The following is a 17,913-nucleotide window of genomic DNA, read 5'->3' as shown; positions in this document are numbered from 1 at the left end:
TGGAGGGGAATGAATGATTCAACAGGATCAGTGACTGGGTTGGTTGTTCCGACTGCTTTACATACTTTTCACAGAGGGTTCTACATGGAACCCAAAATTACTCTACCTGGATCCAAAAAGGGGACAACCAAAGAACCCTTTTGGAACCTGTTTTTCTAAGAGTGTTGGTTGTAGGTTCATACCCTCTGTCAGTTACTCTGAATAGGATTCAAAATCTCTTTTTGCACCTTGATTTCTGAAGTGTGAAGACATAATGGCCTTTTAAGTCTGTTAGGTCTCTCTCTCCCTCCAACAGACTCCCCCCCTCGGTTTCTCTCTCTTTCTTTCTCTCTCTTATTCTCACACCCCATCACACACTCTCTCCATCTGCCTTTCTCTCCATGTCCCTCTCTCTCCCTTCCACCCCCCCACCCTCCACCATCCTTCCCTCCCTCTTTCAGATCATCCCTCTCTCTCACCTCATCCAGGGTAGTCTGGCTGACGGAGAAGTGCTTGATCTGCAGAGCGGCCTTGTTAGACTCCAGCTGGTCAAAGATGTCCGCCACACCTCCAGGTGCCACAGGCACATGATACTCCACCATGGAAGAGTGCTGGTCCTGGGAGGAGGAGACATTAGGGCACATCTCAATCAATCAATCAGGTGCCACATGTCATAAACTGTGCTGTTCTACAGTACAAAGGCAAAATGCATGAACTACATTTTGTTTTACTGCTAAATCTGACTTCAAAGTATTGTTCTATCTTGACTATCTTAACTGGCTTGTTCTTGTGTCAGAAAATTAAATACAACATTAATCAGATAATATACCTGACCATAACAACAGATCAAAGATGTTTGACCAAATTCGTAGTTACCGCGTTTTGCCATTACGGTACAGTGTGTGTGAATGTGCTTTGTGGGAATTTTATAGAAATGTATTTTATACTGGCACAAATTAGATTTCCCCTCTGGGGATCAGTACAGTTCATTCAGTCCCCCAGACCAGACTGTCCCAGGTATCTTACCTTGAGGTACGTGCTGGGGAAGTGGCACTGCATGAAATTGGTGATGACCTCCACGTCACAGGAAGACACAGCCAGGTGCATCTTCACCGTGAAGCCGCTGCCAAACCTGAGAGAAACACACATCATCACGAAGGAATGTTGACTATTTTATGACCAATCACAGTTAATGTCTGTTGGAAGGGGGGATATTAGGCAGTAGAGAACCGGCATGAGGGCCTTCTACAACTTCAGAGAAGGCCTAAGGATTTATAAAATAGTTGTTGTAGTTTTAAAATATACATTTACTTTTAATTTCTATTGAATCTTTTCAATAATATTTCAATTATATTCTAACTATATTCCTATTTTCAATTATATTCTGATTTAATCTCTTCAGTTTGTGTTGGAAAGGAAAGGGTTAACACCGAAAAGAAATCCAATCAGAATTTTTCTTTGGCGGTCTCTAGGGACATAAATCAGCCATTAGTTAAGTCAGCCATTGGCTAGGCCCTCAGAAACCTGCCATAGAGCAGAATTTTAGAGTGACAGTGGAATCAACTAATCACATTAATGGATGGGACCATTTTTCCAAAAACGTATGGAAACTTCTGTCTTCTCGAAGGCCAATAGGTCAATGCGCAATAGCGACCAGTAGTTTTCCCACGGTCTAGATAGCTAAACTCAGCAAAAAAACTAATGTCCTCTCACCTCTCAACTGCATTTATTTTCAGCAAACTTAACAAGATTCATCAACTGAGACATAAACTGAACAATTTCCACAGACATGTGACTAACAGAAATTGAATAATGTGTCCCTGAACAAAGGGGGGGTCAAAAGTAACAGTCAGTATCTGGTGTGGCCACCAGCTGCATTAAGTACTGCAGTGCATCTCCTCCTCATGGACAGCGCCAGATTTACCAGTCCTTGCTGTGAGATGTTACCCCACTCTTCCACCAAGGCACCTGCAAGTTCATGGACATTTCTGGGGGGAATGGCCCTAGCCCTCACCCTCCGATCCAATAGGTCCCAGACGTGCACATTGGGATTGAGATCCAGGCTCTTCGCTGGCCATGGCAGAACACTGACATTCCTGTCTTGCAGGAAATCACGCACAGAACGAGCAGTATGGCTGGTGGCATTGTCATGCTGGAGGGTCATGTCAGGATGAGCCTGCAGGAAGGGTACGACATGAGGGAGGAGGATATCTTCCCTGTAATGCACAGCGTTGAGATTGCCTGCAATGACAACAAGCTCAGTCCGATGATGCTGTGACACACCGCCCCAGACCATGACGGACCCTCCACCTCCAAATCGATCCCGCTCCAGAGAACAGGCCTCGGTGTAACGCTCATTCCTTTGACGAAAAAAACCACGAATCCGACCATCACCTCCGGTGAGACAAAACCATGACTCGTCAGTGAAGAGCACCATTTGCCAGTCCTGACTGGTCCAGTGACGATGGGTTTGTGCCCATAGGCGACGTTGTTGCGGTGATGTCTGGTGAGGACCTGCCTTACAACAGGCCTACAAGCCCTCAGTCCAGCCTCTCTCAGCCTATTGCGGACAGTCTGAGCACTGATAGAGAGATTGTGCATTCCTGGTGTAACTCGGGCAGTTAATGTTGCCATCCTATACCTGTCCCGCAGGTGTGATGTTCGGATGTACCGATCCTGTGCAGGTGTTGTTACACGTGGTCTGCCACTGCGAGGACGATCAGCTGTCCGTCCTGTCTCCCTGTAGCACTGTCTTAGGCGTCTCACAGTATGGACATTGCAATTTATTGCCCTGGCCACATCTGCAGTCCTCATGCCTCCTTGCAGCATGCCTAAGGCACATTCACGCAGATGAGCAGGGACCCTGGGCATCTTTCTTTTGGTGTTTTTCAGAGTCAGTAGAAATGCCTTTTTAGTGTCCTATGTTTTCATAACTGTGACCTTAATTGCCTACCGTCTGTAAGCTGTTAGTGTCTTAATGACCGTTCCACAGGTGCATGTTCATTAATTGTTTATGGTTCATTGAACAAGCGTGGGAAACAGTGTTAAAACCCTTTACAATAAAGATCTGTGAAGTTATATGGATTTTTACAAATGATCTTTGAAAGACAGGGTCCTGAAAAAGGGACGTTTATTTTTTTGCTGAGTTTAGCTTTTGTTGTAGGCTAGTGTGCGGCAGCTGCAGCAGGTGTTATTGAAGAGGATGTTGTTGCTAATTTGTTAGCTTCGCCCTTTTCAAGATTAACTTTCAACAAGAATTTAAAGACGTCCTCCAGAGATTTTTGAACTTTTACTGTTGAAAATCTAGATCCAAATTATAAATACAGTAAAGTACATATACTAAGAGGTTAAAACATTTTTTTATATATTGCTCAATAGTGTTTAGACACAACTGCAAACTTCAAGGAGTAGAGTATTCAAGGAGTTAGTCTGATGAGAATCTGTGATGTCAGAAAACTGTCTCTGAGCCTGTTGGTATCAGACCTCATGTTCTGATACCGTCTGCCCGATGGTAAGGGAGTGAACAGCTTGTGGCTGGAGTGTGTGGGCTCCTTGATGATTCTTTAAGATAACTGGTTACAGTTTGCAATGAGAAATAAGACTTGTACATTTTGATTGGCAAATGCTTAGCCTAATGGTTGGGTTTTTGTATTATGATTGAGACCTACTGGCTTGTTATGTCTGAGTGAATGTACTGCTTATTCTTTAACATCATGCTATGTGTGACTGTTGTCTTTCTATCAGCCTTAGCTATGTCTTTTACAAAAAGTACAGTCACTGTCCTTACAGCATCACCAGCCTGTCACACTCACATTCTTTGATGTGTCACTGTTGTCGCTTTTGGTGATAGTATGATAGTGATGGTGTTAGGCTACCATAGGTTGTGTAAGCAGTTAGATTGTTGTTTCTAGTAGCATTATCCGTGCTGGGGCTGTCTGTGTGAGTGGCATCCCGAAGCGTGGCTCAGCCTCAGGCCAGTTTGATTCAGTTGGGTGCATTAAGTGATGCTATGTTTCTGTTATTTTCCTTGATTTTTGAGTTTGGTACAATGTGTTGGAAGATTTTTTACCCCCACCGAAGGCCTAGGTCCAATAGTCACGGTTCGCCACTAATATTTGTCTACAAGCTACAGCCTAGCATTCAGTTAGCCTGGTCCCAGATCTGTTTGAGTTGTCATTGTGCAGTAGTTGGCTATACAACACAAACAGATCTGGGAACAAGCTAGCCTAGAGTACAGGAAACAAACATCAGATCAGTCAGAGAACAATAGGAATAGCCTGGTCCTAGATCTGTTTGTACTGTCTTGCCAACTCCTATGGTCGTTTTCATGCCAAACAATGATCATATGAGTTGGCAAGACAGCACAAGCAGATCTGGGACCAGGCTAGGTGTACGATACAGGGAACAAATGATGAGTCAGAGAACAATAGGAATATGTGGGTCCCAAATCTCCTTTGGCTGTTGTAATGCCAAACAATTACTGTTATAGGAGTTTGCAAGGCAACACAAAAAAACCTGCAACCAGCCCAGCATAGGCTCTGGTACAGAGAACAACAGATCAGTGAGAAAACAATAGGAGGAGAGCAGCAGAGGACCAGAGGTGACTAATGACTAGCTGAGTGGGGATGAGAGAGGAAGGAGAGGTGGAGGAGAGGGGAGGACGAGAGGCCACTGACCTGTTCTTGATGTGCTGCAGGGAGCCCAGACACCTGAACTGACCCTTCACCATGATGGCCAGACGGGTGCAAAGAGCCTCGCACTCCTCCATACTGGAACACACACACACAGTAGAAGTTATAGAGGGAAAATGAACCATTATCTATCAGAATATACAACATATACTGCAACAAGCACACACACATTTGAGTTTAGTTGACCATTTTAAAACACACATAAAAAACACATAAAATCACTGAGGATGAGACAAGGAAGTCAGAGACGTATTTCCATTGTTGTCCTTATGATGGGAGATGAATTATTATTATAAACTGGGTGGTTCAAACCCTGAACGCCGATTGGCTGAAAGCTGTGGTATATCAGATCATATAACACGGGTATGACAAAACATGTATTTTTACTCTTCTAATTACAATGGTAACCAGTTTATAATAGCAATATGTCACCTCGGGGGTTTGTGGTATATTGCAAATATACCACGGCTAAGGGTTGTATCCAGGAACTCTGCATTGTGTCGTGCATAAGAACAGCCCTTTGCTGTGGTATATTGACCATATACCACACCCCCTCAGGCCTTACTGCTTAATTTTATAACTCATACAGTATACTGCGTAGCTTCACAGAAACCTAGTACCTTCCCTAATTTTATGATCACTCAATATATTTATTAAAGATACTTTCTAAAAAATGTTGTGTAAAAGACAGGCTGTAGTACAGTATCTTAAAAAAAGATCATGGGATTGTAGAGGCGTTGGAGAGGTAGGGACGTTTACCTGTGAGAGGTGAGAACTACAGCACACTTCCCCTTGACTTCCTCTGAGATGATCTTCCACAGGTGACGTTTGGAGCGAGGGTCCATACCTGAGGTAGGCTCGTCCTGAGGAGAGAGGGACAGAGGGAAGAGAGGAAAAGAGGAGAGAGGTGAGTTCAAGTGAGATGGAATAGGGAGGAGTGAATGCCTGGTGCTTGACCCGTGTAGTGGTCAAACTTGACTTATGACTTATGTAAAGGTGAGGTAAGAGACTGATGTCTGTCTGAAGATGTCCTAATATGGACACCATATATAGGACTGAGATAAGGCTTTCACCGGAGGCGCAGCAGCAATATGTTTGCTTCAGTATGAGGCCTAAGCCACGGGAAATAGGGGTGTTGAGGGTGCTGCAGTACCCCCTGAAATAAAAAATATGAATAAAAAATGTAATAAACACATTTCTGAGGATTTCCTAAAATGGACACCATACAGGTATGAGATGAGTATCTGCAACATTGTGTTAGCAGTAGGTATGATGATGTCACACTGTTAATTTGACAGATTGATGAATAGTGTTGCTCTCGGATGGGTCCTCAGGCTGCTCACCAGCAGCCTTATCTGTTTGTGTGTGTGTGTGTGTGTGTGTGTGTGGGGTGTGTGTGTGTGTGTGTGTGTGTGTGTGTGTGTGTGTGTGTGTCCTCACCAGCAGCAGTATATTTGGGTGTCCTATGAGTGCCAGGGCAGTGGAGAGCTTCCTACGGGTTCCACAGCTGTAACTGTCACTGATGGTGTGTCTATGGTACCCCAGCTCCAGCTTCTTCAGTAGGTAATTGACCACCTGGGAGGGAGAAAGGACAAGAGAAACCAGTTTGGGTAAAAAAAAAAGTCCAGTTACGTATATATGTAGAAAAGAAGAATACATACTTTATTTTCCATTTTGTGAGAAACTGAAATTTTTCTAAAGATTATTTTGGGTTAAAAACGAGACCAGTTACGTACTGTAAAACGTCAAATGCAATCTCAAATAGCCTCCTGTCCCTTTTTTTCAAGCTGAGCATCAGCACACATTTCAGCAAATAAATGTTTCAAATAAACCTGTGCCTAAATTCATTGTTTAGGAGTGAACTTCAGTGAGTACTGTAAATATTGTGCAAAAGATGATAAAGGTCTGCTCAACTACGTGGGATACAAGGCTCAACGAGTCAGAGAATGATGCTTAAGTGCAAAATCGGGGGGTGTATGATAGGCAGCCTAGTCTTTGCAAGTCTGATCTGCAATTGATTTGTTATTATAAGGTTTACAATTAACAGTGTGGTATTCTTTTCAACATTTTATAGAGCAAAACCTGTGTGCATTGAGGAAATAGATGCCTGGCTCAAATAGAAGCATCTTTCTACTAAGCACTGGTTGTTTTCAGTGATTGAAGCAAATAAACTCCTGGGCTATTACTTGAAGACTTACAGATATACTGTAAACCTACTATGGAGAAATGTTAAGAAGAATAGGATACTTTACTTTTTGGTTAGAAATTTAAACGTGTCTTCTGCCTAGTTAAAGAGACCCGTTTGGGTTAAAAGCACCGGGGTCCAGCAGTTAAATACCTATTACCCAGATGAATATCTAGTTTGACTTTTCCGCCATGCATTTTTAATGACATTTGGCAATCAAGGGTGGGTTTGGTTGTTTTGTGTGCTATATTACGTGTCTTCTCTACCTATGTACATTTGCAAGCTTAAACCAGTCTGAGGAAGAACATATTCTGCTTGCAATTTATCAATTTAAACCAAAAAAGCTATAAGCTCGAGTTGACTAATAAGCAATTGACATTGACTGAGAGCAACAACACACTGAATTGTCTATGTGTGCATCAAAGACATTAACAACAGTATGCTAGACTTTTTGTTGCATTTAAAATAATCCATATTACATGCACCATAAAAACCCTAGACAGTGGAGCTGCTCTAAATGCAACTGTTTTATATTCATTCTACACTAAGGCTCCTTTACAGCAATCTTAAGCAGGAGCTATTTTCCCATAGGTCGACAACATTTACACATGATTGTCTTTTGTATTCCTGGTTAATAGTCCTTAGCAAAGATATAGAATGCCTTTCAAAGTCCACACCCTTTAAGTCCTGAAAAATCTCTGGTCCGCCCCAGGTATACTTCGATTAACTTCGTATAATAAACAGCTTTATAACATATGTGTTCCATGGATAAAGACACAACATCAAACAAATGTGAATTTTGAATGATTATCTAGCTAAAACGTTGATAAGAAAATATCTAACAGTTATTTCAAAAGTATGTTCGGTCTCCTAGATTGTACTAACAGTAAGTGTACTAACATTTAGTTTAAAAGTGCTATTTTATTCTCTCTTCAGGTGGCCTTTACCACCGAGCTATAATGTTTCCCCTAAATAAATAGTGGCTAAACCATGTAAATATGAAACAACCCCATTAAGGCATTAGGCCTTGGTCTAATTACCTCAAGTTATGACTGTCTGATGAAGAGCATTACAGAGGAGGGAGGCTATATATAAACCAACCTATCTCTGTGAATTATCTTAAGACTATAACCACTGTTGTTTTGGTCATTAAAGCCATTGTTGTCTCTCTCTCTTTCTCTCCCTCCCCCCTCTACCTATCTGTATGAATTACCTAAGACTAGCAGCCACTGTTGTTGTGGACATTAAAGCCATTTTTGTCATCACCCTGAACGGAACAGAGAATGGTAACGACAGCAGTAATGGCCAGAGCCCTTGTAAGGCTCTGGTATAATGGAGATTATGGCGAGTCATCCGCATCATTTCTGTGTCTGATTGGCTGTTTGTATCTATTGGTGACATCATTGAGGTTGTCAGCGCCTATCTGTGTAATGGGGCTGATGTGTCCAAAATGAAAGGATGGAGAGGGAGGAGGGGAGAGGGGAGGGAGGTTGAGAGAGAGAGGGTGGGGAGGAAGGGAGAGAGAGGATGGTAGAGGGAGCCCTTGATAGATGCTAGACATCCTCAAAAACCCACAGTCAAAGGATGCTAGCTTTCCCCCTTTGTAAGCAGATCTGGGTCATCATGAATATGTATTATTCTCTGTAAATATGATTCAGTTTCTTTGAAAATGCTTTGAATGTGCTCACATGTGACCTGTGACCTTTTGTGACATGTCAGATAGAAAAAAAATCTCAAATCTCATTATCTTTGACTGTTCTCCGTGCAGACTTCATCAGTATTACAGCGAGAGAGGAAACATCAGAAACACTCACTCTCCATAATAATTCTGGGAGAATGAATGCACAGATTGATTACCTTTCTGAGTGATGAATTAGGTGGAGCAGTGCCTGTGGTGAACTGTCAAACATGATCCTCTCATAATAGCATGATCTCTCTGCTAGGAAGAAAAATCCATCTGGATCCATTGATACATCCACTACAGTCTGCCTTAATTGGAAAACAGAGGTAACCAAGCACAGCTCTGTCTAAACTACGTTCAGCTTTATACCAGCCTGGTGTACTGTATCTTTAAGGGTTCTTCACTGGGTTTCTCGGTCTTACTCGGAGTGAGTGTTCCAGCATTTAGTACTACAATAGCTAGTGATGGAACTTTTTTATCCTTTCTGATTCTAAAGTCGATCGGTTGATGTTGTTCTCTGTGTTTTGATGGACAGCAAAGGACAAAAGGAGTACAGTGTCAAGCTAGATGTCAATCTTAACTTTTTTTTATTTTGTTATTCTGATGTTCTCCATGCTTTGATGAGAGCAAAGTAGGAAGGAGTACCTCACTACCTAGCTAGATTTCAATATTTTATTTTCAGATTCTGAAGTTCTTCTGTTGATGTTGTTCTCTGTGCTTTGATGTAAAGCAAAGAAGAAAGGAGTACAGTACCTAGCTAGATATGGGTCTTTTATTTTCAGATTTTAATGTTGTTCTGCAATGGTGATGTTGTTCTCTGTGCTTTGATGAAAGATATGTGTATTGTTGTGGGTGTAAATGAGGGCCATATCTCAATGGGGAGAAACACAGTTACCCAGATCCTAGGTGACACAATCCACCCTCTACACGGTCACAAGGAAGTCCTCTATGGTTGTGGGATGTCTTACCCGGTCAATCTCTCTCTTGGCGATGCCTCGGATGCGGGCATAGAAGTACAGGTGCTCCTCCCCTGTCAGCAGGTCATCCAGAGCGTCCACTTGGGGACAGTAGCCGATGTTGATGCCCTCGTTACGGCAGTCAATGATGTCAACCATCCTCCTGAAAGCACGTACGCAGATAGAGATAAAAGAGTGTAAGAGGTGAAATGGTTTCTAAGCTCTCAGGAAATGGTTCTGAATAATACAGGCAGGTGACGTGAGAAAAGTATACTTCACTTTTAAAAAATGTATCTTACAAGAGCATAATTGCAGGGGATAATCAAATGGATCATATACTCAAATCCATTAATGAATGGATATTTGTAAAATACAGTGCATTCAGGAAAGTATTCAGCAGCGATTACAGCCTTGTGTCTTCTTGGGTATGATGCGACAAGCTTGGCACACCTGTATTAGGGAAGTTTCTCCCATTCTTCTCTGTATATCTTCTCAAGCTCTGTCAGGTTGGATGGGGAGCATCGCTGCACAGCTATTTTCAGGTCTCTCTAGAGATGTTCATTCAGGTTCAAGTCCGGGATCTGGCTTGGGCCACTCAAGGACATTCAGAGACTTGTCACGAAGCCACTCCTGCGTTGTCTTGGGTGTGTGCTTAAGGTCGTTGTCCTGTTGGAAGGTGAACCTTCGCCTCAGTATGAGGTCCTGAGCGCTCTGGAGCAGGTTTTCATCAAGGATCTCTCTGTACTTTTCTCCGTTCATTTTTCCCTCGATCCTGACTAGTCTTCCAGTCCCTGCCTCTGAAAAACATCTCCACAGCATGATGCTGCACCACCATGCTTCACCATAGGGATGGTGCCAAGTTTCCTCCATATGTGACGCTTGGCATTAAGGCCAAGTAGTTCCATCTTGGTTTCATCAGACCAGATAATCTTTTTTCTCATGGTCTGAGAGTCCTTTAGGTGCCTTTTGGCAAACTCCAAGCGGGCTGTCATGTGCCTTTTACTGAGGAGTGGCTTCCGTCTGGCCACTCTACCATAAAGGCCTGATTGGTGGAGTGCTTTAGAGATGGTTGACCTTCTGGAAGGTTCTTCCATCGCCACAGAGGAACTCTGGAGCTCTGTCAGAGTGACTATAGGGTTCTTGGTCACCTCCCTGACCAAGGCCCTTCTCCCCCGATTGCTCAGTTTGGCCGGCGGCCAGGTCAAGGAAGAGTCTTGGTGGTTCCAATCTTCTTCCATTTAAGAGTGATGGGGGCCACTGTGTTCTTGGGGACCTTTAATGCTGCAGAAATGTTTTGGTACCCTTCCTCAGATCTGTGCCTCGACACAATCCTATCTCGGAGCTCTGCGGACAATTCCTTTGACCTCATGGCTTGGTTTTTGCTCTGACACGCACTGTCAACTGTGGGACCTTATATAAACAAGTGTGTGCCTTTCCAAATCATGTCCAACCAATTTAGTTTACCACAGGTAGACTCCAATCAAGTTGTAGAAACATCTCAAGGATAATCAATGGAAACAGGATGCACCTGAGCTCAATTTCGAGTCTCATAGCAAGTGGTCTGAATACTTATGTAAATAAGGTATTTCTGTTTTTTATTTTTAATACATTTGCTAAAATTTCTTAAAACCTGTTTTTGCTTTGTCATTATGGGGTATTGTGTGTAGGTTGGTGAGTAAAAACAATTATTTCATACATTTTAGAATAAGGCTGTAACGTAACAAAATGTGGCGAAAGGGAAACGTTCTGCATACTTTCCGAATGCACTGTATAAGGTAATGTAACACATATAACACCATAGCCTTACCCATCCCAGTCCTTGATCTGTGCTGTCCCTTCTGTAGGGCTGATGTCTCCAGTCAGCATCTTAAAAGTGGTGGTCTTCCCTGCACCGTTCACCCCCAGTAGACCAAAGCACTGCACAGCACAACCACACAACCACACTCATGTCAAGGACCAAAGCAGCCGCTGTACCAAATTCAGAACGAGACTTAATTTGGACTCATCCTCAAAGACTTAACTTAAGACTTGGAGTTGCCTTAGACTTGCCTAAAGTGACCTATTGGCAAATCTTATAGTGACTTCATAAACTTTGTAAAGGGTGTGATTGTTGCAGAATCAGACGGAGCCTGAGTTTACCTCCCCAGCAGGAATGCCCACAGACAGCCTCTTGACGGCCTGGACCTTCTTGGCCAGGTGATGGTAGACCTTGGTCAGCTGGTTGACCTGCAGCAGGTCAGTAACAGCCGCTCCGCTGGTCACACGTTGGCACTCTGCCGCAACATCCTCATCCTCGTCCAGGCTACCTGTCTGAATCACTGCCTTCTTGGGGAAGATCAGGTTCCTATGGAGGAGAGGGATGAGGAAGGGATAAAAAAAGTATGTTTTATTGTCACATACAACGGATAGGTGCAATTAAATGTTTTACAGGGTCAGCCATAGTAGTACAGTGCCCCTGGAGCAAATTAGGGTTAAGTGGCTTGCTCAAAGAAGGAGAAAGGGAGAAAGAATGTGAGAAAAGATGCATATGAGGATAACAGTAACAGAAGAACTCAGCAACATATGGGGACCAGAAATGTACGCTTTTCCACCATTGACCCTATAGCCTGATAACGACTCATATGGTCGTTGCCATGCCATAGGAGTTGGTAAGATAGAAAAAACAGATCTGGGACCAGTTTAATTGTGCTCTACATGCCCACCATGCCTCCCACATCCATATATCATCATTGCCTATTCCAATCTGCTATAGTTCTCTATCACCACAGCAGACTCACCTGACTTTACGTATGAGCCACTTGTTGAGCAGCAGACGCAGGGTGAAGCCAATGAAGCCTTGGAGGAAGAGGGAGACGAACATCCAGCCCAGCATGTCCATGGCGAAGGGGTTCTTATACGCTTCCACTCCATACACACTGAGGATCTGAACCTGCATCTGAACCCTGGCCAGCTCCATCAGGCCGTTCCCAAAACTAAACTGGGGGAAGATCAGGAACACATAGGACAGGATGCTGTACACCTCGTGTATCCTCTGTGGAGAGAGAGAAAGAATGAAAAATAGATAGGGAGAGAGAGAGAGGTGTCAGCACTTCATCCAGGAGCTGGAATATCTCATAACTCGCAGAAGGGGTGCTCAGTAAACAAAGAATGAGTTCAATTATTTAACAATATTGAAAGGAAGTTCAAAACCCCTCTTTGTTTACCTAAGAAGAACAATGCTTTATCAAACCTAAAGAGTAATGGACTCAGAAACCCCTTCGATATAAAAAGGCAATCAGAACAAAAGTCTGAACTACATATATTTTCAGGGAAAGATCTTTCCAACATGGCTCCAGTCATAAAATGGCTCCTTCAGTCTACATTGTGCTGCTCACTTCATCGTTCTCATTGAGTTGTCCCAGGAAGAAGACGATGGAGGTGGAGATGATGGTGTTGGTGCTGATGAAGAGGTTGATGCACACGTAGCTGATGAAGGCCATCTCTGCATCCTTAAAGACCCCTGACAGCAGGTACATCCACGGGAATGTGGCAAACCTGAAAACCAGATGACAACATGACACTTGTCAGTCTTTACATTATAACATGTTATTTAATGTTCAATGCATTAGACATTTAGTCTCTCTAATGACAGACAGGTACAGGCAGCTGCTCCGCCCATAACCGGAAGGCTCTCCAGAGGATAGTGAGGTCTGCACAACGCATCACCGGGTGCAAACTACCTGCCCTCCAGGACACCTACACTACCCGATGTCACAGGGAGGCCAAAAAGATAATCAAGGACAACAACCACCCGAGCCACTGCCTGTTCACCCCGCTATCATCCAGAAGGTGATGTCAGTACAGGTGCATCAAAGCGGGGACCGAGAGACTGAAATACAGCTTCTATCTCAAGGCCATCAGACTGTTAAACAGCCATCACTAACATTGAGTGGCTGCTGCCAACATACTGACTCAACTCCAGCCACTTTAATAATGGAAAAATTGATGTACCGTAATTTCCGGACTATTAAGCACACCTGAATATAAACCGCACCCACTGAATTTAAAAAATAATTTTATTTTGAACATAAATAAGCCGCACGTCTATAAGCCGCAGGTGCCTACCGGTACATTGAAACAAATGAACTTTACACAGGCTTTAACGAAACACGGCTTGTAACAAAAATAAATAGGCTTTAACGAAACACGGCTTGTAACAAAAAATTAAAAATTTGCAGTAAGCTTTAGTTGTCTTTTTGCACTGAGTCAATTCCTCACGCTGCTGTTTCCAACGTCTTATCATCGACTCATTAAGACCAAGCTCCCGTGCAGCAGCTCTATTTCCTTTTCCAACAGCCAGATCAATCGCCTTCAACTTGAAAGCTGCATCATATGCATTTCTCCGTGTCTTTGCCATGATGAGGGTGACAAAAGGACTACCGTAATCAGAATGATGGGAAGTTTGAGAGGGCTCGATTGAATCTAAACAGTAAACAAAAAAGTTGTTTGACCTTAACCCGTTCGGCAATTTCATTGGTCTAATGAAAGCTTCATGCCGCCAAAAAACTGAGCACGTCACAGAATGAGTTTTTCTGGAGAAAAAAAAATTGAAAGCGGGAAAAATCCATATATTAGCCGCGTCATTGTTTAAGCCGCGAGGTTCAAAGCGTGGGAAAAAAGTTGCGGCTTATAGTCCGGAATTTACGGTAATCAATTTATCACTAGCCACTTTATATGATGTTTACATACCCTACATTACTCATCTCATATGTATATACTGTACGCTATACCATCTACGGCATCTTGCCATCTTGATGTAATGTATCACTAGCCACTTTAAACCATGCCACTTTATACAATGCCGCTTTATATGTTTTCATACCCTACATTACTCATCTCATATATATATACTGTACTCTATACCATCTACTGCATCTTGCCTATGACGTTCGGCCATCACTCATTTATATATTTTTATGTACATATTCGTATTCATTCCTTTACACTTGTGTGTATAAGGTAGTTGTTGTGAAATTGTTAGGTCATATTACTTGTTAGATATTACTGCATGGTCGGGAACTAGAAGCACAAGCATTTCGCTACACTTGCATTAACATCTGCTAACCATGTGTATGTGACAAATACATTTGATTTGAATAGAGCTAGCGCACGTACGATTTAATTTTCTGGGTTCGGGATTCACTTGCAACAGATGATGAATGCATGATTTGCTTAATCTCATTGTAATTGACTCGGTGGAATGACTATATGAAACAAGAGACCAAGCCAGAGAACTTTGAAAAATAAAGAAAAAATAAAATAAACTTTAACTCCATTTTCAAGGAGAGTAAACACTTTAACCACAAAAGCTAAAAGAGAAGAAGATAAATGAGTTCCTTTATATATTCCCCCATGGTGAGGCCCTATCCTCTCTCCTCTTACTCTAAATGATCTGCCTTTTTCTTTTGATTGGGGTGCCTGGGTCAAGGGAGAGTGTGTGCAGAGGGAAGTGAGTGGAAGAGAGGAGAGGGGGAGAGAGAAATAGAGAGGGGGGGAGAAGTGAGTGAGAGAGATGAGAGGGTGGTGGAGGAGGCTGTGGGGCAGTCAGACTGACTAAATAGGAGAGACCATCTGCTCCAAGCCAAGCTGCCACACAGAAGCAGAGAAACCAGTCCAGAGTATGTATAGGCAGACAGACCGGCAGGCAGGCAGACAGACAGGCTGCTGTGAAAGGGAATCACACTGAAGTAGGCTCTGAATTGATGGAATTCTGCTTCACATTCTACCTTGCGTGAAATAGACTGGGGTCTTAAGAAAACATGTTCAGTAGCAAGCAGCCACCCATCACTTAGTGACAAGAAATGGTTTCATCCTTTGATGAAACCTCCCCACCTGCTTGAGTTGATAGTACTGGGGAGCTACTGTGTATATGGTACTCAAGGAAAGGAAGGTGTGATCTTCCAGCAACTGAGATCCTTCACCTCTGACATGGATAAGGGAACCTGTACTGTGTGTGCAGTCACTATGGTGATACCCACTCACCCAAGGTGTGTGTGTGTGTGTGTGTCTGTCCATCTGAGTGTGTGTGTGTGTGCGTGTGTGCGTGTGTGTGTACTTACCCAAACATGACCAGCAGCAGACTCACAGCAGCGAGGTTCTGCCTATCAGTAAAGGCTGGGAGCTGAAAGGCTGCTATTGTGGCAATTGAGAGAGCGACTGGGACCATGTATAAGGCCTGGAGAAACAGGAACACTTAACACACCGTAGTACACTGGTCGCTTAAATACATCACATACATCAAACTGTAGAATCACTGGCAACTGCCTCTTTCAATAGTGGAAATCAATCAAGTTCATACCAGTCATATTCATTTAACAGCTAAACATCATATTCTTGTAGTCTACAATCCCAAAACAAATAAAGAAAAGGTGTGGGCCGTAATGCCGTCATTGACTGTATGAAGGATGTGCAGGATGAGCAACATCAAGAATCTCCTGGCTAGCATTTTTGGACAATGCAACAATGCTAGTGGAAATGTATCGTATCAGTTAGCCGTGCATGATGTGTTGACATAGTCCTACCATGTCGTAGAAGAAGTTGATAGCCCAGTAGAAGGGTTCTCCTATCCCAGAGATGTGCTGCAGTGTCTTGGAGCCACTGTGGTGCTCCTGGACCTCGTAAATCGCGAAGCTAGCCGTCATAATGGAGTAGCCAGTCAGGGCACACACAGCCACCAGGATATGGACCAGACCTTGCACTCTGGGGAGATGGAGGGAGGGAGAGAAAGAGAAGAGAAAATGAGAGAGAGAGGTCACTAAGCTGGAGGATCACACAGCCAAGTGTCCTCTTATAGCCAGAAGAGGATGGAGAACTGCTGATGTAAAAAGGGCTTTATAAATACATTTGATTGATTGATTGATTGATCGATCGCCAGAGCCAAGTGTCCCATGTTTATTAGTCCTCCTATGAACTGTCCTGTCCTTATTTTACAGGCTTGAAGACATTGTTAGTAGGTTTCCATGCCAGCTGAGCCAGTAATTCATTTGAAGGGTTCATTGGAGAAACTCACAACAAACAGGATTTCATTAATAATAAATGGTCTCTCGCTAAGAGAGATGTTCCAACTCCAGCAGTGACAAGATAATAGCCACGAAGAAGAAATTACTGTTTTACCAACACCACTTGCCAGAGCTCTCCTACAATTTATGAATCGAACCTGCTTCCTGCTATTGAGACGTCTATGTGATAAAGATATTTTAAGAGGCATTGTTGAGAAGCGTCATGGTTGTCAGATTCATAGCACCTGGCTGGAGCTCTTTAAGATATTGCCTACTGTGTCGTTGTCTTTGATGCCTCCCCATTCAAATTCACTCAGCTAGATTCATGCCTCCCCTTTACTTCTTTTGTTTTTGATCGAGCTACCCTACATGATTGGTGTTCTGCCTCCCTCTTCATTTCATTTTGGCTAGGCTGCAGGAGGCAGGAGGACCACAGACAGAGGACCATGGACAAAGAGAATATGTTGGACGAGGATAGCTGAAAAATGAAAGAGAATCACTGGCAGAGGTACAAAGAGACAGGCTGTGTGTCCTGTAACCAGAAGCAAAGACAGTCTTATTATCAGTATGACCAACAGGCCATACTGAAACCCACTAAGGCAGATGCATGAACACCATAGTAAGGACGAGACATCATTTGGGGTCATCTTAAACACGAGTTAGGCCAAAAATGATATTAGACACCACAAATTTTAGCTAGTGATTTTTGATTTCTCATCTGAAGGAAAAGTTAAGATTGAAGTTAAAAGAAATAGAGCAGTTGAGACTCAACTCAACAGATCTTTGATACTAATGAATGTCTTAAGGGAACCCCTTGATCAAAGCAGTGACCTTCTCCCTCAGAACAAAATGACAGGCTTTGGGCTAAAATTGGACCTGTGTGTGTGTGTGTGTGTGTGTGTGTGTGTGTGTGTGTGTGTGTGTGTGTGTGTGTGTGTGTGTGTGTGTGTGTGTGTGTGTGTGTGTTTAGTCGGGTGGACTGCCACACTGTATAGCCTAGTCAATTAGGTCAATTAGTAACTGAAGACAACAAATATCAGCTATTGATTGTGATTTTTCATCTGATGGAAGAGCAAAAGTTAAGAGGTCACAAAACCTCAAGAGATCTTTGATAATGATGATGAAAGTATTGGGAACATCTGTCTGAAAGCAGGGTTCTGTCCTCTGCTCTGTCAATTCCTCTTAGTCTGAAAAAAACAAAGCTAACCCAGGTTGTGGGTGGGGGAATACTGTCGCGATGCATAGCCTACGACTGAGAAGAGCAATCCCAGGTCCCTAAAATAGCCTGCAGTCAGTGTTAAAAACAGCCACGGTCGGAGAAGTGGGAAGCTCTGTGAATTAATCAACCTCTGCACCACCCTGAATAGTAAACACACATAGTCTG

The 17,913-nt window shown here is 43.2% G+C and overlaps 1 protein-coding gene across 2 annotated transcripts in view; it reads right to left on the bottom strand.

Annotated features, from left to right (window-relative positions):
• Positions 1–17,913, bottom strand: part of abca12 (ATP-binding cassette, sub-family A (ABC1), member 12) — a 94,420-nt gene that overhangs the window by 893 nt on the left and 75,614 nt on the right. For both annotated transcript variants that reach the window (XM_045707784.1, XM_014173727.2), the window contains 12 exons: positions 16,053–16,230; positions 15,591–15,706; positions 12,867–13,026; positions 12,270–12,523; positions 11,632–11,836; positions 11,300–11,409; positions 9,505–9,655; positions 6,111–6,245; positions 5,430–5,533; positions 4,656–4,748; positions 1,006–1,111; positions 459–596 (listed from right to left, as the gene is read on the bottom strand). In XM_045707784.1, the coding sequence (XP_045563740.1) occupies positions 459–596; positions 1,006–1,111; positions 4,656–4,748; positions 5,430–5,533; positions 6,111–6,245; positions 9,505–9,655; positions 11,300–11,409; positions 11,632–11,836; positions 12,270–12,523; positions 12,867–13,026; positions 15,591–15,706; positions 16,053–16,230 (1,750 nt within the window). The remainder of the gene's footprint in view (positions 1–458; positions 597–1,005; positions 1,112–4,655; positions 4,749–5,429; positions 5,534–6,110; positions 6,246–9,504; positions 9,656–11,299; positions 11,410–11,631; positions 11,837–12,269; positions 12,524–12,866; positions 13,027–15,590; positions 15,707–16,052; positions 16,231–17,913) is intronic.

The sequence above is a fragment of the Salmo salar genome, chromosome ssa25, assembly GCF_905237065.1.
Source record: "Salmo salar chromosome ssa25, Ssal_v3.1, whole genome shotgun sequence".
In the NCBI taxonomy this organism is placed as follows: Eukaryota; Metazoa; Chordata; class Actinopteri; order Salmoniformes; family Salmonidae; genus Salmo; species Salmo salar.
This window is presented reverse-complemented; position numbering and strand designations above follow the sequence as displayed.